The 22,800-nt window shown below is 46.5% G+C and overlaps 2 protein-coding genes across 4 annotated transcripts in view; one reads left to right on the forward strand and one right to left on the reverse strand.

Annotated features, from left to right (window-relative positions):
* The window catches only part of LOC8029397 (POC1 centriolar protein homolog A), a 183,498-nt gene that overhangs the window by 35,020 nt on the left and 125,678 nt on the right, over positions 1-22,800 (forward strand). For all 3 annotated transcript variants that reach the window (XM_042286892.1, XM_040498755.2, XM_042286893.1), the window contains 3 exons: positions 4,268-4,376; positions 4,925-4,995; positions 8,888-8,995. In XM_042286892.1, the coding sequence (XP_042142826.1) occupies positions 4,268-4,376; positions 4,925-4,995; positions 8,888-8,995 (288 nt within the window). The remainder of the gene's footprint in view (positions 1-4,267; positions 4,377-4,924; positions 4,996-8,887; positions 8,996-22,800) is intronic.
* LOC121833518 (protein NLRC3-like) lies at positions 16,188-19,677 on the reverse strand. Its single transcript, XM_042286891.1, has one exon. The coding sequence runs from the start codon at positions 18,974-18,976 to the stop codon at positions 17,000-17,002; it is 1,977 nt and encodes a 658-aa protein (XP_042142825.1). The 5' UTR covers positions 18,977-19,677; the 3' UTR covers positions 16,188-16,999.

Genomic DNA, 22,800 nt, shown 5'->3' on the forward strand with positions numbered 1-22,800 from the left:
GCGGCTTCAGCAAAAATAACGAGGCTCGTAACACCGCAAAACTTTGCGTGAATGATGTGACGTGTGGCGATTCATTTCACGTGGACGCCGCAGAATGGGCGCTGAAGCCTGACTCCCACGATGAGATTCTGCTCGCTATTTTCAGTCGCAACGTCGCTCGGGCTGCAAAAGCGTGGACCGTAGCTGAGATGGTGGACGTCGATACTGAAAACCGCGAGTAGAATCGGGCATTACAAGCCGGTGATGGCCACTGGTAACAATGATCAACATCTTGTATCTACTGTTTACACTAAGCCTACTTACCGCAACCAACCTTCAATAGTGTTTTGAGGCCTGCACTTACTTCTTATCGCAATTACCGGGTCTACCTTGGTTGACGAGCCGCTGTCGTTTAAAAGAGCTGACGACAAAAAGCAGACAAGTTTGAAAGAGCAGACGACAGTTTGAACGCATGCACAGTGGAGTGCGGGCAAGAAGCACCGCGTCCTGTGTCTACAAACCATTGTAATGTAACGTTGTTGGCGCCTGTCTGAGTCTGCATACACTTTTTCGCGTTGGAATTGTCGATTCTCCGTCCTCATAGCAATGTCTTACCACTCGCCTGAGCAAAATTATCAAGGCTCCTTACGCCGCTAAACTTTGCGTAAATAATTCGACATGCTGCGATTCATCCGCATGAACGCTGCAGAATGGATGCCAAAACCACGATGAGATTCTGCTAGCTATTTTCGGTTGCGACGTTGCTCGTGCTGCAAAAGTATAGAAGGTAGCAGCGATGATCGACGTCGATACTGAAAATCGGAAGCGGGAACAGACCAGGCGTAACAAGTCGGTGATGGCCACTGGTACCAATGATCAACATCTTGTCCCTACTGTTTACACCGAGCCTGCTTAAGTCTTTTGAGGCCTGCAATTACTTCTTATCACAATCACCGGGTCAAAGTTTGGTGTACGGGCCGCTTTTGTTTGAACAAGCAGACCACAAAAAGCAGACAAGTTTGAAAGAGCAGACGAAAGTTCGAACGATCAGGCGGCCGTGTGAATTTGAAGACGCACTGAATCCGAGGGTGGTCCGGAGAACTTGACGGTTCTCGTTCATGTTAAAACAAAACAAATACATCTGGCGACCACAAAGTGTTGCCCGCACAAGCAATCATAGTTTGACAGCGTCTGGTTTGCTCTTTTCACGGCTACTATCCTTGTTCTCGGATGAATGGAGGGGGTAGAAACGCATGAAGACGGATCTTTAAACCTTTCCAGACTCTCTTGGTACAGCCCCGTCGTAGCATATTGATGAAAAGGTAGGTTTTTTGTCTGGTTTCTCCAGGAAGAACACAGGAATGCATGTCTCGCACGGCGACTTCTGCCCACCGCCCCAGACCGGAAGTGCGCTTGACGCGCCACCACCGCGGCATGACGTAGGAGAGTTGAGTTTGTGTATAGGCAATGTCCCATAACGCAACAGACGGGACTCGTGACGTCAAGAGGGTCCCGCGCGGTGCATTATGGGACATTTCCCATGATGCAACACGCGGGGAGGAGGGGAAGGAGGAAGGGGGAGGGTGTGGAGGAAGAGGAGGAGGGGAGAGGGTGAAAGAGGAGGAGTAGCAGGGGGGATGAGGAGGAGGGAGGAGGGGCATACCCTCCTTTCAGTACTCTCCCCTCCTCCTCCTTAAAGCTGCACTCCAATTCGGCATTACAGGGTGTTGTAAACGTCTTTCTTTTTTTTTTTTCTCTGGGGAAACTATAAGGTTTACAATATGATGCCATACGTAGCAATTAAGCTAAATAAGTGGGTTTTTGAACAATGTAAAGGTCAAAGTGGAGACTTGGAATCCTAATGCAAAATACAGTTTGTCAAACAATTGTTTTCTTCTAAATTTGGTTTAAACTTGGTGCATATGATCACATCTTAAAGGGAAACTCCGCTTCATTCTCGGTTGTTAGCAAACACTGCGACTCCTTTTAGTATCATCTAGAGAGACCGAATGCCAAATATTATAACGCAATACCATCTAAAAGATCACTAAACCGGCCGACAAAAACTGAGATGCGCGAAGTCACCAAAATCCGCTCGGGCGACGTGCGGCGCAGCCAACGTTGTATTTCCGTTGTGGCTGACGTCTGTTGCATACGCAGTTTTTTTCTTGGTATTTTCTTTTCCAGGGAGAGCTTACCAGGCGGCGCTACGGACGCGCTCCACGTCAGGCAAGACAGCCAAAGAAAAAAAAATGAATGAGGACAAGAGAAACAAAAAAAGGGAGAGAGAGTTGTACGGGAGGAGTTTCGCTGACAAACGTGCCAACCGGTGCCAACAGGCTAACCGCCTGGGTTGCTGCCTACATAGACTGCTTACCGCCGAATTCAGAAACCTCACTCAAACTACACTCAAACTGAAGGGCCCCTACACTTCCTTGAGGAAGGTGCGAGGGCCGGCGCTGGCCAATCGCGAAAGCGGATCCGCCGACGCGATTGGCCTCGCGCCTTCCTCGAGGAAGCGGAGGGGCCCTTCAGTTTGAGTGTAGTTTGAGTGAGGTTTCTGAATTCGGCGGTTAGTCACCGCTTGCGTTGCCTGTTCGCCGCCGCAACTAGGCCCGCCCTCCCTCCTCCCTCCTCGCCCTTCCCCTCACATCCGCGTCTTTTCTGGGTTACCGCTGGTAGATCACGTGACCCATTGTATTCCACGCGGGTGCGTATGCAACTGACGTTGAGGGTAGAATGTTGCCCGGCTGTGCCGAAGTTTCAGTTTCGGTTTGCGATTATGGTAAATACCAAATCGCACGAAAAATATTTTGCTTTTAATGAGACAAACGGTCTAGGGTTGCTTTGAAGTACTTTTCACATTTATTCGATAACCCACTATCTCAAAATTTCGGAAATCGAGCGGAGTTGCCCTTTAAAGGGACACTGACAGGGTATTTATGTTCCCCAAGGTTTTTATTTGTACATGACATATGAGGGCCCAACTACCCAGAACACAATTTGCGACTCAAAATTCGTTTTCTTTCCGCCCGAAAACCGCTGGTTAAGAACTGGACGGTTGAGGTTGTGCTCACTCTCTTCTTTGTGGTCACGTGCCGTTTTCTATGGTTTGGACACAACCAACAGAGATAATCAAAGTCGTGGGTTATCGAAACAATACAAGAAAAGGACAAAAAAATATGATACCCATTTCTTGTGGCTTCTAAAAAGCTGCAAATACAATGACTGAAAAAAAAAAAAAAAGGTTGCACAATCACGTCATTTCAGGTATCTTCCTCTTCCTCTGTATTTCTTCGTTCTCCCCAGTCCAGTTTTCGTTTCAGTTCCAATTAGTTGCGTTTTTTTACTCTATAAAAAATATATGTGACACTTTAGCAAAATGCTGATTGGGTAGTTTTCTGACACCATATTTAATCGCCTGGCAAACAAAAAAATATTTTTTGGGGGTGTCAGTGTCCCTCTAAGAAAAAAAAAAAAAAAGTAAAAAATCGACATATACAAAATTTTTTTCATCTTAGCAAGAAAGCTTGCAAAATCTAAATTTTAGCTCAAGAAGGTTTTGAGCTAATAAAACTCCAGCCAACACCCATGACCGACATGCCGTTTCTCAAAATGGTGAAGCATGGGTTATCAGAACAGAATTATGATAAACTGGCTTCGTAATTGGACGCACGCTGCTATCCGAGCCCGAAAAATTGCTGGAGGATTCACGAGAATAGCCACGCTTGCATGAGAGCCCTGGACCCAGAGCTGCGTGAACAACGGCGGACCGTCAGGTTCTCGCTCGACTTAAAAACGGCCGCGACGTGGAAAGAGGAAGAGAAACGCAAAAAACCAATGCAGTAGTCTTCAAACTATGTCTGAGAAGACACGGCGAGCATGGGAGCTCTGCGAGAGTTTTGATACAAATCTCCATGCACATCGATCACGGTTGATCGACGCTCAGTGGGTGTGGTCGGGAGAGAGTTAACAGGCTTCTTCAGAACTCCAAAGAAACCGCGTCCGTTACACAGATATCAAAAAGCGTAAAAATACATAAAGAGACACGAGCAACACAGAGGGCCGCTTTTTTTAATAAATCGCGAGGAACGATCACAAACTTTTAATGATCTCAGACCAACTAGCCCATTCCAAAGTTTTATTTCGGCACACGTTTGCTAGTTACCTGTCACTCTGAGGCTTCCTGGGGGGAAGAGGGGGGGTTAACTTTTAGAGCTTGTTTCGTTACGTTCGGCCAGAAGATTTTGCCGAGTCCAACTAACAATCGCTCAATTCGTCCCCGCAGAAAGTACGAGTGCAAGGTGCTCAAGGCACACACGGCGGCGGTCCGGTCTCTCGATTTCTCTCCCGACGGCCAGAGCTTGGCGACGGCGTCTGACGACAAGACCGTGAAGGTAAGCGTGTCGCGTCCGCCGCCTGCCCCCGTGTCGCCGTACCGGACGGGTGGACACTCTGGAGTGTGATGGCGTGCCAATTCCTTGCGACTATGGTATCTGGAACGCGTCTCTGGCTGGTGTGTTCACCACATCCTCGAATGCGTCGCACGACCTGTACGCAAAATCAGTTTCCCCGCTATATTCAGCGGGAAAATGGACGTCACGTGACCTCAAGACCAATTCAGCTTCCCTAATTTACCAAGAAAAACGACGTCACATGAATGAAACTTCACGTTACGTGACCTACAGATGAGTTCAGTTTGCCCGCCACATTTAGCAGGAAAGATGACACTTGACCCGCCGTGGCTCTTTCAGTTATCTCTGTAGCTAATCGCTTAATTAGACAGTAAAACGTAGTTGGCTCATGCGATGTCGCTTGCGGCCACATTGGAACCACTTTTGGTGTGCGGGTGGTAGGGAACGCCATACGCATTTGATGAAGGCGCGTTTCAGGCATTGTACTTACGATGACGACTCTGAGCCGTCGGAATGCCTCGCTGTTTCAGGTGTGGTCGGTGCAGAGGCAACGCGTCGTCTGCTCGCTTGCTGAACACGCCAACTGGGTGCGAAGCGTCAGGTGAGGATGACCTTTCCTGCTTGTTTGATGTTTCCGTCTGTGTCTTTCCCGTGTCCGCCCAATGGACGTACGTGGGACATCTGTAACTGTATATTCAAACCGAAGTGGATCTTCGTCGGATGTCCACTGGATATCTAAAAATACCCTGCCAATACAGTACACTTTCGTTGATTAGACCTCGACGGGACATAGAAATTCGGTCGAATTATCCGAATGAATGAATTAAAAAAAGGACAGGAAAACTGTTTAAATTAAACTTTCTTTTATTGTCCAAAGTACTCACAGATAGCCTGCTGCCGTCTGCACTTAAAACATGTGTCCAAAAGCATGCTTCGGAGAACAGCGTAACTAAACGTCACGTCCAAAAAATAGCGCAGTAAAAAAAAAAAAAAAAAGTAAGTCTTATGAGCCAACTTTGGTGCCAAGCAGCCAGACCGTCGGCAACGCAACGACTCCTATATTCTCATGGCCTCCCCCCAAAAATTTAGATGCCCCCCCTAATTTCAATTCCTGGGGAAACCCCTGGTCTCGTCACAATGGCAGTGATGGAAGTGCTGCGCCAATTGCGCCAAGGACGCAGTCCTGCTACATGTAGCGCCAAATTGTCATTTTACCGAAGAATTGCGCTATGCCTGCCCCGAGATGAAATGTAGCAATAAAATATAAAAATTGAAGTCTTACTAGAGTGCGTGGCGGTACCGTGGTATTTTTTGCGCCGCAACTGTTATGCGAACCGAAACTGCGAGGGTGCATTATCATCATCATCATTGAAAGGAATGTTAGTAACATCTGAGACCAAAGCCGCAGAGGCTAAGCGAAGAACCATCCCACTGAGCAGCCTATTTAAAAAAAAAAAAGAAAGGCCGAGCTTGTGGATGTTTTCAATGTTGGCCCGCCCTGTTCCTGTGCGCTAGCTACCAGCGAAGTCAAAGCTAGCGCAAGCCCAATGCTCTGTGCATTCCTGACTCGCACGTGGGCTCGTGCAGTGTGGGCACCGTTACGGGCTCCATGCGCGCATTCTTCGGCTGCGCTCGCACCGAAGCTGAAACGAAGTATAGGTGAGTTGCACCAAACTCTGGATGTAGTACTGGTAGTGCCTCACCGTCCTCTTCGGAGCACAAAGCACTGAGCGACTGCGGTGTCTGCTCCGCGGGTGTCGCTTCTCTGCAGCGCGTCGGTGCATGCCAAGGAGCGCACTCAACGGGTTAACTCGCCGTGATCCGATTGTGACTTTGCCAACACATCGAAAATGAATCAGAATTTTCGAAGCGAATATCAGATACCGCAATATTTGAAGCTGCTGCTTGAAAGACAACTCTAATCTGAACTAAAACATTCCACAACAGTGAGGGTCGTTAGATGTTGCTGCAGATACCTTAAAAGAAGTGCAGGTTGATAAAACTAAATATCCTGTACCATCAGAACTCAGGGTGACATATTTAATTGTATTTTTTATCTGACGAGCAGATAAACTTTATTTAAAAAAATGTTTTTTTTTGTGTTTACTTTCTTGAATTTTATATATCCTGTCTTAAAAAGGCGACAGGCGCTGTGTTCCAATAATAGAGATAGGCTTTATATAGCAATGCAGCATTATTTAATTTTCAAGTAATATGCCAACATATGCCAGACCCTGCTCCAAAAGGGCCACTACCTGCTCCAAAACAACATTTTGCCTGCTACAAGGCCTGCTCCAAAAGGTCAAATGGCACTTCCATCACTGCAATGGTGCTCCTGCCATCAACACACCATTCACAGTAAAAAAAACTTTTTTTTTCTCCGGTAACGCTACCACGATTATCCAGAGTACAGAGCATGACTATTCCTCGAGAGCCACGGTCGGCGGGCGTCTGTCGGTGCACTGTGGGACTTGCAAGTGCAAACCATCCCTCAACGAGCCCACTATATGGGAAGCCACCGAGTTGAAGTGGCGAGATAAGTGATAGAGGCCTTCCACATTGTTAATTACTGAGTGCAATGTGTCAGCAAGCCATCGGTGGCATCATCGGAAAAAGGAACACTTTTGTTTACTATGAATAGAGTCAAGTGATGCATTGATAGCAGAAGCACCAATGTGACGAGACAGATTGGGAGGCGCATGCGTGGTTGAGTGTGCCTTTGTTATGTACGTAAAGGACGAGCGTGTTTTTAAGGGTACTGAATAAGAGGAAGGGACAAGGGATGAACGGAAGTTGTCGTTTGTCGTTGTTGTCCGTCCCTTGTCCCTCCCTCTTATTCAGTGCCTTTTTTATGTTTTCCTGTTTTCACTATTAGTAAACATTTAGTTGCAAGTCAGCGCTCGTATTGTGTTGTGTGTTCCTTTCTTTAGTCCTCGTTGTTGCGCGCTGTTACACTAACGCCATGTTTAGATTATGACCTTTTGCCCGTTCTCCTGACCACATTGTCTTTTCTGGCCCTTTGGAGAAGCGTAGTGCACCTGCCGTAAAATACCGAGCAAGTGCCCTCACGAAAGTCGGAGACGACCGCAAAGTACCGGAGATGGACGCTTGCTTGGTCCGAGAGTGGAAAAGCAGAGGAGGCACATAATAGGGCAGGTCCTCCTTTGATCCGACGATGTAGTAGAGGAGCACTATAGGGCTCTGGCTGGGCCCCTAGTTTTGAAAGCAGCCGTGGCACTCTTGTCAAGCCTGCCAGAGCTCTCTGGAGTCGGGCTTTGCTGCTTCGCACCGACGCATGCGCATAAAACTTCACCGCTTTGCTCCTGCTTCTCGGAGAACCAGCTAACACGAAGGAACACTTCAATGGGATCAGACATTTGTAGAGGTGGGTACTTGATACACGTCCTCCGCCTATACAGTGGACTTGCGATAATTCAAACTTGGATATCTCATACTTCTGGTTAAATCATATGAATTAAAAAAATTTTGGTTGGCCCCCTATGTTTTCAATGCATTTATAAGTCGCTTAATTCAAGCATTGTTTTTGCTTAATTCATACTAATATTTGTTTATTGCGGTGGGTTAGCCACGTTGAGTGCACTTTTCACCGAGCACCTGTGCACTGCGGGAAAGCAATACCTATGAAGCTTGCGGTTATTGCTTTTCCGCAGTACGCGGGTGCTCAAGGAGAAGCGCACTTGATGGGACTAACCCATTGCGATTATGCAAGCAGAACTGTCTTGACAATCTGCTTTCATTATTCTTTTTTTTCCCTAAGGCGGTTAAATTTGAGATTAAAGAAAAAAATATTTGCATATATCAAGCAGGTTTATAAATTCCCTCAATTAGGATAGCTGGGTGTCCCTTAGGTTTATTTTATGTCAAAACCGTCATTTACATGCCAACCCAACGTAGGCATTGGACTTTCCGAGGCCACGGTTCATAGATATAGTTATATTAAAACTAACTGAGCTTAGAAGTGGACAAGTGAAAGGTTGGGAACAACCATCACGAGTTCGGCTGAATTTTCGTTAAAGCATCTTACAACAGTAGTAAAAGGCTTGGAAGAACGATTCAATATTCGATTAAAAAGTATTCGGCCAAAGCCACTATTTGCTTTGAACCTCGCCAATGTTTTATGTGTGTGCCTGCTTATAAATAGGCCTGTGTAGAGGAAAGTGTAAAATATCTGCTTGGTATGTGTAGCTATTCCTGTAGTAAATCACTACATTGCCCCACATAATATTTAGATGAATTTATGATATTTCAAACTAAAGACTGGCTTCCTTGAGTTTGAATTAATGAGAGTCGACTGTACAGGGTGTCGAAAAAAAGAAAAAGTTGTTTTTCGGGACACGCTGTATTTCGGGCGTTTCAAAGGTCGGGGGTGGGCACTTAATGCAACATTGTTGCACGCTTGGTATTTCACGGTAGGCGAGCTACTTTTCAAGGCAGACTTTCCCCTTCACCGTCCTCCTTTCCGGTTGTCCTAGGTTCTCGGCAGATGGACGCCTGTTGGCCACCTGCGGCGACGACAAGACGCTGAGGTTGTGGGACGCGTCGTCCAAGATGTGCCTCCACTGCTTCGCCGATCTCGGAGGGTGAGTGTTTTGCAGCTTGGGATAACATTACGGACAGCGAGTCCACCAAAACGCGTCTCTTCGCACCTGGGAAAGGAAGCAAACACATTGACAATGTGACGAAGCTCTGCCCTCACAGCCGTTTGCTGTTCGGGGCGACGGCGGCGAAGAGCAGACATCTAGGTTGGGATTTTTTCGTTGGTTGCAGTGCATCTGGTAGTTGTTCGTCGACAAAAAACATGCCCTTCGAGGTACTTCCTCTCCCTTTTCTCGAAGGCCGATACCCCATTTACAAGGCAGCGTCAAGGTATACTTTAGCTAAGGTCCCTTTAGTAAAGAAAGCTGGAGATCGTTATCACACGGCATATAAAGGTCCCTTTAAGGGGGAACACCGGTCTTGGAGCTTTTTTCTTATTTTATGACCAAACCCAATGAAACTGCACAAGCTTGTTCAAGTCTTTGTGCTAATTTCACATACCTGGTAATTTTCCCAGTCAGTAGAACTGTCCTCAAGATAATTAAAACTTGCCTGCCTTTCTTTGGAGAAACAAGAGAGAAAAGACTGCTCAACAAAATATCCCTTTTAACACATGGCTAGATACTACGATGTGTAGGGAATGCAATGTTAGAAGTACTTTTAAGATAAACCAATTATTAGTGATTTTACCACACATTGAAGTGCAGTTCTCAATGCATAGCTAAAAAGTAATAAAACAAAAGATCAAAAAGAAAATTTTTCAGACTTGTATTAAAAAAGTCTGCCCTCAACATTGCATGCTTCACACATTCGTCGGGCATTTCAGGAAAGGTTATATTTAGAGGTGTGCGAATATCAAAATCTTTCGAATCGAATCGAATAATAAAGGTTACGAATCGAATCGAATCGAATATTTTCGAATACGAATAGTAGTTCCAAATGAGGAGATATTTGAAAACAAATAGTTTCTATTTGATGTGGATTAAACAAGAATGCTTAATAAAAAAACACAACTGGAATTTTTTCAACAAACGTTTATGAAAAGGTTACTTTTATTACAATAAGAAAAATGTCCCACATGTGACTGTTAAAAAAAATAGATGAAGAAAGATTAGTCAGTAAAATACCATTCCTTGAGTGAGGTTAGAGAACGTAAATGAAAGTGCAAAAGTGAAGGCGGGTCGGCAAGCCACAACGCAGTCGGAGATCGCATCGCGAACGAAAGGAGGCACTTGAGCGTAAACGCAAGTACACAAGCGGTGGCGGGTCCGCAAGCCGCAATACGAAGTCGATGATTGCGTCTCTACTTTGTGCGATCTCTTTTTACGCTCGTGAACGCAACCACGCGAACGCAAACGGAAGTAGACAAGCGGAGGCGGGTCGACAGGCCACAGCAGAGTTTCAGATTGCGCGATCGCCCTGTGCAACCGCACTGACTATGCACCATCTCTTTCCGTGTGCAATAGTTCTGTCCATAGAGGGTGCCACAAAGATGCAATAAATTAAGAATATGTTGTTTGTTTGTTTTTTTGGCGGGGGGAGGAAGTCTCACTTTTATCATTGAAAACGGGTAGAAATAAATAACAAAAGGAATACTGGCAAACTGATAAACCGGAAAATCAAGCGGAAAATAACACAAGCCAGATATCACCGATAGCCGAGGTGAGCCATAAATCCATATCCGAATCCATAGCACCTTGGCTACTGTAGTCACTGTAGGTACGAAATCACGAATATATGGTTGTGCTACATTAAAAATGAATGTGGACAGGAACGTATACAAGACGTCTCGGGCGGACGCCCGAAACGTCGCGACGTCCGTCGCGACGATGCATGTGCCGTTGCAAACCGTAGTCCTTCATCCTATCTATCGCAGCGTTTGCACCATGACCACTTAGCCAACTCTGCAATCCGGACATCACGGCAAGCAAAGGACAGATCGCCCTACCGCGTGCAAATAACTTTCCAATCCTTCCTACAAAAAGAAAAAAAAAAGATACTTAGGTTGGTTGTGTAGGTTTGCCAAGCTCGAAACCATACTGCGCAGTCCAAAAACAAAACAGAGAACTTGACCGCAAGTTGACACTAATCAATGAGTTCCGCGTTATTCGTAGTTTTCGAAGTATTCGAAGAACTCGAATAGTTCGAACAGCGAAAAGGCGAAGCGAATCGAATCGAATAGCAAGCATTATTCGTGAAGTATTCGAAGTTTCGAATATTCGCACACCCCTACCGTAATATCCCGAGTCATCGCCCACCCCCCTACCGCCTGAAATTCAATAAAAAAGTGGGGTGGGCCATGTCTCGGTGGGTGAGCACAAACACTTAGAAAAAAGTGGAAAAAACCGCCTATTTTTCTCTGCGTATCTAGCGCGGATGCACAAGAGATACATCAAACTCAAAACTCGATTTTGTTTCATTGTTTTATAGGAAAAAATGCTCACGAAAGAATATTTTACTATAGCGAAGTCCGTTGCTTGCATACGCGCTAGAAACACCGCCGATCTGCATATAGCGCGAACGTTTGTTCCGTGAAAGAATGTCACCACTATGTTCTCCTAGTTAGTAAAAAAAAAAAAAAAAAAGAAAAAAAAGTCTACAAGAAAATAGAAAAACCGACCAGGCGCAACGAGCGAGCGAGCGAGCGGACCAAAGAAGCGACCAAGAGCAATCCTGGGAAAGCGGGAAAGCCGGCGGTCGCGTTGGCAAATACTTTGGCGTCGGGCCAAGTCGGGCGCCTTGTCAATCGCAAGCTCTTGCGCAACTTTCTTGTTTGGTGCGTACATACGTGCGTCCGTGCACGGCGGGCTATCAATGCACGGTTGGGACGCTCTGCAAACGTCTGTGTAGGGCGTTCCAGCAAAGCTTTATTTACGCGATGGCTTTGCCTAAAATATTGCACAACCGCGGTCGCGACGGGCGGGAAGAAGGAGCAGGTTCGCGGTGTCCTTACTTCGGCGGAGACAGACTTTGACTTAACACTCCGCGGTTACATTAACAAACTCTTATTTTGTTATCTCCATCGTTTTCTTTTCGCACGGATACACGACCGCTTTGGGGTCGCTCACGGAGGAAATGCGTAAACAAAAAGTGTCTTTCCCTCCTTCGTTTTACTTTGTCACGAACGTCCTCCAACTGTAAGGTCCGCGGCCGCGTCATTCGGGTAGGATGAATGTTCGCGGATCGCAGAGTCCGCGCTGGGGTATTTGAAGGGGTGGGCGATGACTCGGTGTTTTTTCAGAAATCGATATTGGCCCAAAAAATGGGGTGGGCGATGGCTCGGGGAAGGGCGATGACTCGGGATATTACGGTAGTTATATTTCTATATGCTCTAGATGCTGAGATACCTCTCCTGCAAATTTTCAACAAGTCCAAAAATTATGTTTTGTTAAAACAATGTTAACTTCAATGCACATTCAACCCACATAGACATTATGAATTAATCTATAGCTCAAATATTCATCCACGAAATCAGAAGCCCGGTAGATTTGGTAGAACAACAGCTGTAGAGGTCATCATCGCCATTTTCAAAAGGATGCAGTTTTAGGAAGTTTTTGGCTCCAAAGACCCATGTTCCCCCTTAAAGGGATGCTGAACTGGAATCTGCATTCCACAAAACACGGCGGTAGAAGTGTGCAACGGGATGCTACAAACACCAAAGCATCACTCATGCAGCGATATCTCAAACGGATGACCGTATTTTTTTTAAAAACAAAGGAGGTGCATTTGACAGGTATGTTGACATCTTGTTTCTTCGAGAAGAGTCGAAAAGGAGAGGAAGCGGCTTCGCGTCTTCTCCGCCTCACCACCTTGAGGGGGCAAAGCGAAGAGAGGAGGAAACGAAATATGTGGACACAACGCGCCTCTTCGGCCTCGCTCAATCTCAACATCTTTTTCCAAAAATACGGCTGTCCATTCGAGATATCGCCTTGCGAGTGGTGATGTCGGGATTGTAGCGTCCCACCTACTCCTCCTGCTTTGTTTTCTGTAATCCAAATTTCAGCTAACCATCCCTTTAACAAAGGGACGGCCTCTGTTAAAGGGAGCCGGCCAACCTTCCTTTACAGCTATGAAAGAAAAAATGTAATAGATATATAAATTTATGCTGTTTAGGTCTTACAATTAATTGAATATTTCTAAATAGCAATTACAGAATTAATTCCAAATGGAAACGTGATGGAATACCCGAGAAATATATATTCACGCTAGCAGTTCCAGTCATCGCGCGTTCCGTTGAACGTGTCCATTTTAAAACTACGGCCACTTGGTATACAACACGACGGCATACGCAAAGAACACCATCGAGCTGAGAAGCCCATATGTTATCGTTATCGCTTCCAAGCATTGGAACGTGTCTCTCGGAGTGCCTGTTCAGCGGTGTTGGACGTTATTTTCAGAAGCCTCGAAGGGAAGCGCCTTAATTTTAGAGTTAGCCTTTATGATGCCGCCGCCGGTGGTTTCTTGTATAGCAAAGCGAAACATCAGCAACCACAACAAACTAGGTAATGACGTTCGAAGCAATATTTTACCAGTTCTTTGCGTTCATTGCCCGAAATCTCGGCCCCATCACGGTGGCCGCAATGCCCCGCCGATCAGAGTTTGTCCGAGAAGGCCAAACTCGTGGAAAGACAACAAACCTGTTTCGACCGGATTTGCGGGTGTTTGCTATAATGCGATGATTGCACAGGGGTTGCACAGTTGGGGGAGAAACAGATTTGTGACCCTTCAAAGAACGCACCCTTTACCGCTACGTCATCCCACTTTCCTGTTTCAATGTAGTTGGCAAGGCTTGAGGGTGGCCCGAGGGTGCGCAAAGGACGCTTCTGGCTTTTTGCTTCGCGAATTGTAGATTTCCTCAAATCTGCACGCGCTCGAGGATTTGCCACCGAGCGTAGGCAACACCACGCAGATACCCTGTACCTTTGGTGGGGACTGTCATGTGCTTGAACTCCGTCAATCCGAGCGACTCAAAGGGTCGTGCGCACTTTGCCGAGTTACGGCGAAACGAAGTATAGCCCTCTGCCCTGACCAGAAACAGGGAAGGACATGAGACTGATTGTGGTTTTTGCAGATGACTGGAACGTAAGAACGCCTTTTATTAGAATTTGAAACGGCGGGACCTCTCACATATCCTCGGCGTCTCCCCTTTGCCTCGCGTGTCTTTTCATTTAGGAAACGGTAAGAGCACAAACTTGCCGTGTTGGCGACTGGTGTTTTCGGTATACGTACGGGCACCTTTGGCTGCCTGAGTGGAAGTTTGGACTCACTTGTGTGCGTTATTTTTTCTTTATTCCCAAATTTATTTGAAGCAGATGACGAGTCAATGACGGGCTTGTCGCCCGGTGTTCGGTGCTGGGTAGTGGCGATGCGGCAGGGAAAAACACGCAAGTTCGTTCGTGCAATGAAAATGCCTATCGAGACGCCTCTTAGGAGTAGTTCGTGACATTTGCTCGGTGGAAACTATATGTTGACGAAAAAAGTGCCAATATATGACTTGCATTGACATCACGTCAACTGTCACGTGGGGGTCCTGTTGCTGAGCACGAGTACACTACAGTGGCAGCCGATGCGACGACAGCAGCAGAGTGAACACCACCTAGACAAATTGGCAGCGACCTTCTCCAAAGTTCCACAATGCGTGAAATGCAGCGTTTGAAGAACAACCCTATAAATTTGTTCAGAAGACAATAAACGGTCATTTCGGCGAGTGAAGAACCTATACTTTTATTTTCCCCACTAAATCTAGTGGGCAAACTGCATAAATCATGCAACGTCAACAACTACAATGAAAATAAAATGTAACACATGAATTTCGTAGCGTCTCTACTCATCGTATAGTTTGTTGTATCTTAGGTCAGAGCACAGGCGATGGCTCGAACACGTACCACCACAAGCAGACACACTAAAAGCGCTCGTCACGGGGCGTTCGCTGCATCTAATTTATGTAACCGATAAAGGAACATCTACTGAAAGACGAGGAATGCCATGATGTCGCACTTTTAACACCATTTGATTAGTTTCATTGACGCAAAGCACCGGCTGAACTTTGACTTTAAATAAATGTATTATAAAGATTGCTCATCAATCGCGCTGGCCTCCATTTCCAGACGATGTCGGCGATGTGAGGAGCTGAAAGTCGACACAAAGTTTTCCAAAATAGTGGGATGGAGGCTATACTCTGATAATACAAAACCGGGGCATTTTACTCCTGATGAGATTACTTGATTATTACGCCTGCCTCATGCCTCAATGCCATGGTTAGTCACAGCGAATCAATGACACTTGCGCCGCTCACGTCCACTTTACGTCCACCTCACTGCCTCACACCAGCGCGCGCACATCAACTTTCACCGCTTTGCACCAAGTGCTAGGAAATAATGATCAGTACTGTTACGAGTCGACTTTCTTTGGTCTCGACTGTAGGTTAACCTCTAATTAAATACAAAAGCCTCTGCCGAGAAAGGAAAAGAAAGCGCACGTTTTTGTCCAGATGAATACGTTGGTCAAGGTAGTTCCGTGCAGCAGTCGAGTACAGTGCACTTTTTGACTAGGCTCTGGTTCCGACGCCGCTAAAGTGCAGCGTCAGGTTTTCGTAATATTTGTGGGCGGTTGTTTTTGCAGTTTACATTAGAATCTTGAGATTTGCAGGTTCATGAAACGGTGAGGGAGACCTATTCTTATTGGCAGACATACTTTAGCAGATATGAAGGTTTTTGCTGACATTTTACAAACTTCAAAGTTTAAAAGGGGGAGGGGAAAGAGGCTTTATTTCAACTAAGGCATTGAGCTATACTTCAATTTTCATAGCCATTGTAAAATGGAACCTAATCTGACTTGAGCATTTGTTCTAAAAAGAAGGTTCTGCATTCTTTTTGCATCTTATCTTTGACTTTTACAAAAGATAATAAGTAGAGCCTTGCATATCTGCAGATAGGTAGAGTCTACTGGCGGATCCTGATCAAAATGAATTAGATTTTGCAGATTGAGGATCGGATGCAGATGCGGATCGGATGCATATATCCAAGGGCCCAGATCTATATTTTTGCTGAGGCGGCCCACAAATGTGTGCGAACCTCAGAGTGTAGAGTGAATAAATAAGTGATACTATGAAGTGCATCATTGAAGGTTTTGTGGGAGCAAATTACTGTCTTGGAGAAAAGGAGCCAATCGGTGAGAAAGTTGATCTTTACCTCAAGAAAGTTGCCGATTTTCACCAGAGATTGCACAAGTCAAAACTGATGCGGGCCAAAAAGAGTTTTATTGGGAAAGGCGCGGGTTTTCAATCTCTCGCAGGCAGATTTTCAATATCTGCCATCATCACACTGGTTGCCGCCTTGAGCACATCTTGCCGTGTCATGTCCGCAGGCCGCATGTGGCCCACGGGTGTCATGTTGTGCACCCTTGCTTTAGAGCATTCCGTACAGCCAAAAATGCTGTCCCCAGAAAAAGTAAAGAATGCATGGACGTCAATTGTCCTCAGAAAGCGTGTTCCTCTTTGGCAGGGAAAGAACAGAAAACATTCTTTGGCAGAGAGAACCTAAAACGTACAAGCTACAAGAAAGTAAAAGCCTCCTCGACAAGTGAAACGCAATGTCTGTGTGCGCTGTTTTTTTTTTCTGACAGTAGACTAGTTGTTGATAAGTTAGAGCACTCAGTTTGGGGCCGTGTTAATTGAAACCGATAGGAGCTGTTGCCAATATTTCTTATTGTGACATTTTCCCAGTGACGTAGGCGTGCCTTGCCACATATGTATGAGTATTCCACTGCAGTGAGTGACCGCCGTTCCTCTCCCACATTTTTATTCTTTGACCTAAATAAAATGACACAATCATATTAGTCTGTCCTAAGTAAACTTGTATGCGCAACACAGCGGACAAACACGAAAAAGTGAACAAGGCCAAGTGCCCCTTTATGTTCCCGAATACCCTGGCAGTAAACTCGACCATCAACGTTCATCAGTTCATCAACGTGGTGGCATTCAGCAATATTTCAAGTCACGTGTCTTGTAAATCCGCTCTTTAACAGGAATCAGTTCGACGACGTTAGAATCACGACGCTCCAAGACGGCTCAGAGCATCCGCTATGTATTGCCTGACCTCGGCCTCCCGCTTCCCCGTTCGCCTCATCACCTCCTCAACTAATGCCCAGCTCCTGTGGACCTTCCGGAGTGCTTCGGCAGGGCGTTCGTCCCCAGCTTCCCCGGTGACGAACTCCGCAGCGGGGTACAAAAGGGCCTTGTTCCTCCGCAACGCCTCCCAGACCTCCGGCAAGCCTTCCACGTCCTCCGCGTCCGACTCGATGCGCAGGTCGAGGAGGGTGTAGTTGTGGCGCATGCTGTTCGCCAACGTCCTCGCGACCTCGGGATCCACAGACCAGTACTCGCAGAGGGTAAGCGTAGTCAGCGTATTGTTGACCTCCAGCAGTTTTCCGAGCGCAACGCCCATGGGAACTGTGAGATATGAAACATACGTCGTGAAGTCTGCCACGCTCGTGTTGTCCCGGAGAGCATCAAGGAGTCTGACGAGGTGCGTCTCTTCGTGTTTTTCGTCGGGAGAAAGACGGTGGTAGACGGCCCTGATAGTTGTCGTGCCTCTGAGAAGTGCAGCGAGCCGGTCGACGAGGTGGTCAAACGAGAACTCTTTTGGGTAGAAGCTCACTTCCGTCACGGTATGGCTGGCGAGCAAGGCGTCGAAGAAGGCATCCAGATCTGCCGGAGGAACTCCTGGATCGACGTCGACATAGACCTGCGGCATGTGGTCGTTGCGCCGCAGAAGCGCTGCCAGGTCCTTGAGCCACTTCTGCTTCCAGATCACGAAGATCCTCTTGAAGGCACCGGCACTTTTCGGATCTTCAAATAGCCTCGCGCGGTGTTCTTCCAGAATGTCGACTTCAGCGACGTCCAGGCGCTCCAAGGTCGTGTTGACAGTCAAGGCATTTACAAACTCGACGAGCGACGTGGACGTCAGTTGGCCCTGTGGAAGAGACAACTTGCGCAGGGTCTTGTTGTGTCGGAGGGCTTTTGCAATAGCCACGGCTCCCCCGTCTCCGAACGAATTTGAGTTGAGACTAAGCTCTACGAAGGTTTCGCAGGCTTCGATGAGCGCTGCAAACTCAAAAGCGGAGGCGTTATCGAGGTCATTGCAGGGAAGGCGTACAACCTTTAGGTTCTTGAAGACCTCGGAATATTTCATGAAAAAGGGGCTCTCGTGTGGCTCCAGGCCAAAGAGGTTAATCTCTTCGAGCGAAGATCCGTCGTGCAAACCTTCGAGAGCAATTTTTGTGCATTCCTTGTCAACCCCTTGCATGGTAAGTTTCTTCAGCGACTTGCTTGTGCGCAATAGGTGAGCGAGGACACGGGCAGCAGAAGCACTCAATGAGGTGTAGCTTAACTCTACTGCCTCCAGGGATGGACAACCCTCGAGCTTCGCAAGAATCTTTTCCGATCCGGACTCGGGAACAGTACTGAGAACGATCTTGAATGACTTCAGGTTGTGGTTCCTGCCCAACATGTCTGCAAGCTCTTCCACGGAGGCGTCCGTGAGCGTTGCAGAAAACAACGAAAAGTGCTCCAGCGCGGTCACGTGTCCAAGCCCTGAGACTGAACTCGCTTCAACGCTTCGAAGTCCTGGATACGGACAGCCAGAGAGGAGGTCTCCGGCTCTGCTGACGGTATGAATACAGCTGTGACGGCTAAGCAGCCAGTCCTTGAGAAAATCTGCTTGCAAGGTGTCTGCATCATTTGGTGTTGTAACAAAAACCCATTCCATCACCAGCCCTCTGTCGGCACTTTCGGTGATCTGGAGCGATGCAGTGTGGAGGATTTTGTTGCAGACTGCGAGACACCCACGTAGCCAGCAGGGCTCTTTTTCTCCGGCGGAACACTGCCTCAAGATGTCGACCCCGTCTTCTTTCAGCCTCAGCCTCATGTCGTTGAGTGCTTCTCGAGAAGAGGCATACCTCGGTTTCCTGATCAGTTGGTCCAACAACTGTTCCTCGGTATTCTGGTCCTCTCTGACGTCTGCCATCCCTGCACAACTGCAATGAAGTTAGGTATGTTATGTGTACAGGCGACAATTAATACTGCACTATCAGTTAAATAGGAGGGTACAGTAAAATGTGCTTTTCTAGTAGAAATGAAAATGTGGACATAAAAAGCTATCTTGTAGACACGGCCACAGGGAACGGTTAGCTTGAATTACGTTTGGTAATATTTTAACTGACCATTGTTATGAAGTACATTAACAATTTTCGGCATTTCGTGAAATTTCTGCCAAGTAGCACATAGCTGATTGCTTGCTGCCATATTGATTGTCGTCTGAATCCTGGAGAATAGGTCACCTTGAATTCATTTTTAACACAAGGTGGTTAATATGAATTCAATGTTCATTTGATGAAGTGACAAAGTTCCTTTAATATTCTGAGAGCAAACTGAACAGTTAGGAGTCCCCTCCTCCAGTCTTCACGTCGACCGTTTTCGTCAAACTTTTACCATCCAGTAGCCTGGATGTCGAGAATGTCTACAACAAAATACCGTGGAAGCGGCCACTTCCTTCAAGCGCCCACTATTAACATCTCCCAAACTTGGGAATTCTGCAAATCGTATGTTAAGCGCCCGTCTCACCTGTAGGAGTTACTCTGAGCTCAAGTACAGTCGTGTCACCCACAGTTATAAGCCTCAATGACAGAAACACACTGCCATGATTACTCTTGAAGCAACACTAGATATGTATACATTTTCAAACTGTCCAGGTGCCAAAAGCTTTTCTCTGGAGCGAGGTTGAGAAATATGGCCGCTGGAAGGTGCAGAAACGGCCGACTTCACTATGCGACGTAATGCGGACGCTGTCCGTCGCGGCACGGCCAACCAGCTGCCAAGGCAGAGTGGCACGTCCCCTTTATGCTTGGTTTGCCCTTAAGCTGAGGCCAGAAGCTCTGCCCTCAGCACGAGCTCGCTGGCTTCCGCAGTGCTTTGGTTGCGCATGCCTTCCGCGTTCACACTTGTGTGAGTAAGGGCAAAAAGCTTGAGCTGAAGGCGGAGCTTCTCGTCTCAGCTTAAAGAGGCACTGACACCCCAAAGGTCGTATTCTTTTTTATTGTCTAAAACGATGCAAGTTGTAGCCATAAATACGTAAAAAAAAATGCATAAAAAAAAAAAAATTTCCCTTGCGCGCCTTTTTATTTTTGGCGTTTATACCTCTTGCGCTCACTTCCTTGCTTCCTTTGATTGGTGACGTGAAAAATCAGGAAATTTAGAAGCTTTGTAGACAACATTTCTATAACATTTAATAACGGGAATCGTAAAACATGTTTTTTAACGCAATGGCGAACGCACTACGGCCTTTCTTTTTGAAATACCAAAAATCAGATTTCAGTCTGATGTCGCTTCCTGAATTTGTATCCTCCCTCGGAAAACTTGGGGACCCTTGAGCAGAGGATTATCGGTGAGTCGGGGAAGAAACTGTTTTTTTCCCGCGCCGGCACCTTTCTATCCCGCCTGCTCACCTCCTCCTTGGTTCGGGTCGCAATAGCAATGGCGCTTTGCTTCACAGCGTGGAGCGGAGGTCCGAAAGAAAGTCGAGTTGCAGGAGACCGCAAAATTTGACTCACTGCACTGGCGTGGATTGCGCGGGGACTTTAAATTCGGCATTTGGGAATCGTTTTTTTAATTAAGAAATACTGAATTCCCAAGTTTCGAATTTTGAGGATAACGTCCTGGCATCATTTTCAATCGTTTCGGATAATAAAATAAAATATGATTTTGATGTGTCAGTGCCCCTTTAAGGGTGAATGAGTATAGGAGTCGCACACTCCCAATATTTTCCTCCGGCTATCCTTTAATCAACATTGTACAGGATTTTTTTTTTTTTGCGATATGAAGCATATGATGCATATGAGGTTTACTTGAAGAAATATTTATTTGCTAGGAAAGTGTAGGAAAACCACATGCACATATCACATCAAACAGTGAACATATTCCAGTCAAGTGAACGGTCGGTTCAGATTGTTGAGCGAGCTTATCTCCTGCGCGGTTGTCTTTGTCGCCCCTAGAGTCTCTATCTTCGCAACTTGCCATCCAGACCACCAAGATAATTCTTTCCGAGTGTGCAGAATACCATCCAGTGGGACTAAAAGCAAATATACTTATACTACAGGGTGTTCCAAACAGAAAGCGAGTTTTCTTCGCCGCAAAACTAAACTATGCATCGCCGAACGCTCTTTCTCCGCCCAAAGGTAGCACTAGAGGACTGAACCAGATGCCGAATTTTTCAGCCTAAACCGACATCTTATTCAAAAGTTATGTGATTTTCTGAAAATTTCAATGGGAAAATGGGCCCCATTTTCCCGGTGCAATTTTCACAAAATCGCTCATCACTTTTGATTAAGATATCGGTTAGGGCAGAAACTTTGGCATTTGCTTCAGGCCTCTAGTGCTGCCTTTGAGCGGAAAATGAGGGTTCAGCGAAGCATAGTTTATTTTTGCGCTAAAAATAACCCTGTAAGGTTTTTTGTTTTTGTTTCGGGGGGGGGGGGGGGGGGGGGGGGGATCTGCATTTCCAAAAACAATCTCTGCTGCGCTGAACAAAACCATAGAGAAGCTGCGTGGGTGGTGTGCTATGTTCCCTGTCTCTGCGACGTTTGGCTCCTTTTACAACTGAGTGGAATCGATAACGAATTCTGCAACAGTTACTGCCAGGATTAGAACGGCAGGGAGGTTCTTCATTTGCCCCGCCTCCAGCGCGAGCCTCAAGCGTGTGCACGACGGAGGGCACCCTGACCGTATTAGACGCCGGACATTGGAAAGAAACGCCATGTAGTTCTCATCCTGTTAGTGACTACTTTTAAAATGAAAGCACGTCATGGAAGTTGGAGCGGTTTCTTTGACGGCCGGTTATAACCATTTCCTTCAAGTAACGAAACCGCAAGGGAGAGAAAACTCTAGCCACACTTAAAACGTTACCTTGACGTCGACGTTGTCGACGTGGTGAGGTGCGTAGTGGCGAAGTTCGAGATAGTATTGATAGTATTGGCTCTCGCGCTGACGACACACACATACACACCACCGGCTCTTACCTGCTCTCGGAACTCGACGACTGATCAACTCACTCGAGTCATTTTTTATCACTGTATCACGAAGGGGTCGATGAGTAACCTCTTTCCGCCCACCGGTTCGGGTTGCCGTAACTGACGCAACTCGCACAAGTTGAAAGATCCCACCATGGTAACTTTTTATTGTTACTTGTCTTTTTATGCCGTAGCTGCATTCGTGTCGACATAGCACTCCGCGCGCACACATGCCTCTATTCCTATGCGTCTTCCAGTCGCTACATTTTTGGCGGCGCTAACGTCTCTTACGACATGAGTAGGAGCGACTTCTCCTGCCCCTCGTGTTTCTCTCTCGCCTTTGCGCGTCGCCTGGATCGCTTGAATCTAGCAGACGTTCCCGCTTGATTGCAGTGGGGCGGAAAGTTGTTTTCGTTGGTTTTCGTGTTTCGCGATTGCATTTCTGTCGCGAGTTCTACAGTTTTTAATGGGTAATTGACTACAGGGCGTTTTCAGATAAGATCGAACAACCATGTCCGATGAGCATTTTTAATTGTGACTAAAAAAAAATATTTTGGTGGCCCAGAAAAATAAAAACAATCCTTGTCTTGTAAAAAAAAAAAAAAAATTGTGTTTGCGAAAAAAAACTGTAAGCACGCTCTCAGTCACGTGCGCTTTTTGCCAATCGAGCGTTTTTGGCATTTCGTGCGGCTTCAAAAAAAAAAAAGTTTTGGTTACGGGTCTATAAATATTTACTGACAAATTAAGCATAGGAAGAATTGACAAAATCTATTAATCACCGAGTATT

This window comes from Ixodes scapularis, unplaced genomic scaffold (assembly GCF_016920785.2).
Source record: "Ixodes scapularis isolate PalLabHiFi unplaced genomic scaffold, ASM1692078v2 PGA_scaffold8__174_contigs__length_109621045, whole genome shotgun sequence".
Lineage (NCBI taxonomy): Eukaryota > Metazoa > Arthropoda > Arachnida > Ixodida > Ixodidae > Ixodes > Ixodes scapularis.

Excerpts from the sequence above, each read along its gene's own strand:
- LOC121833518 (XM_042286891.1), bottom strand. The coding sequence starts at position 18,976 with ATGGCAGACGTCAGAGAGGACCAGAATACCGAGGAACAGTTGTTGGAC.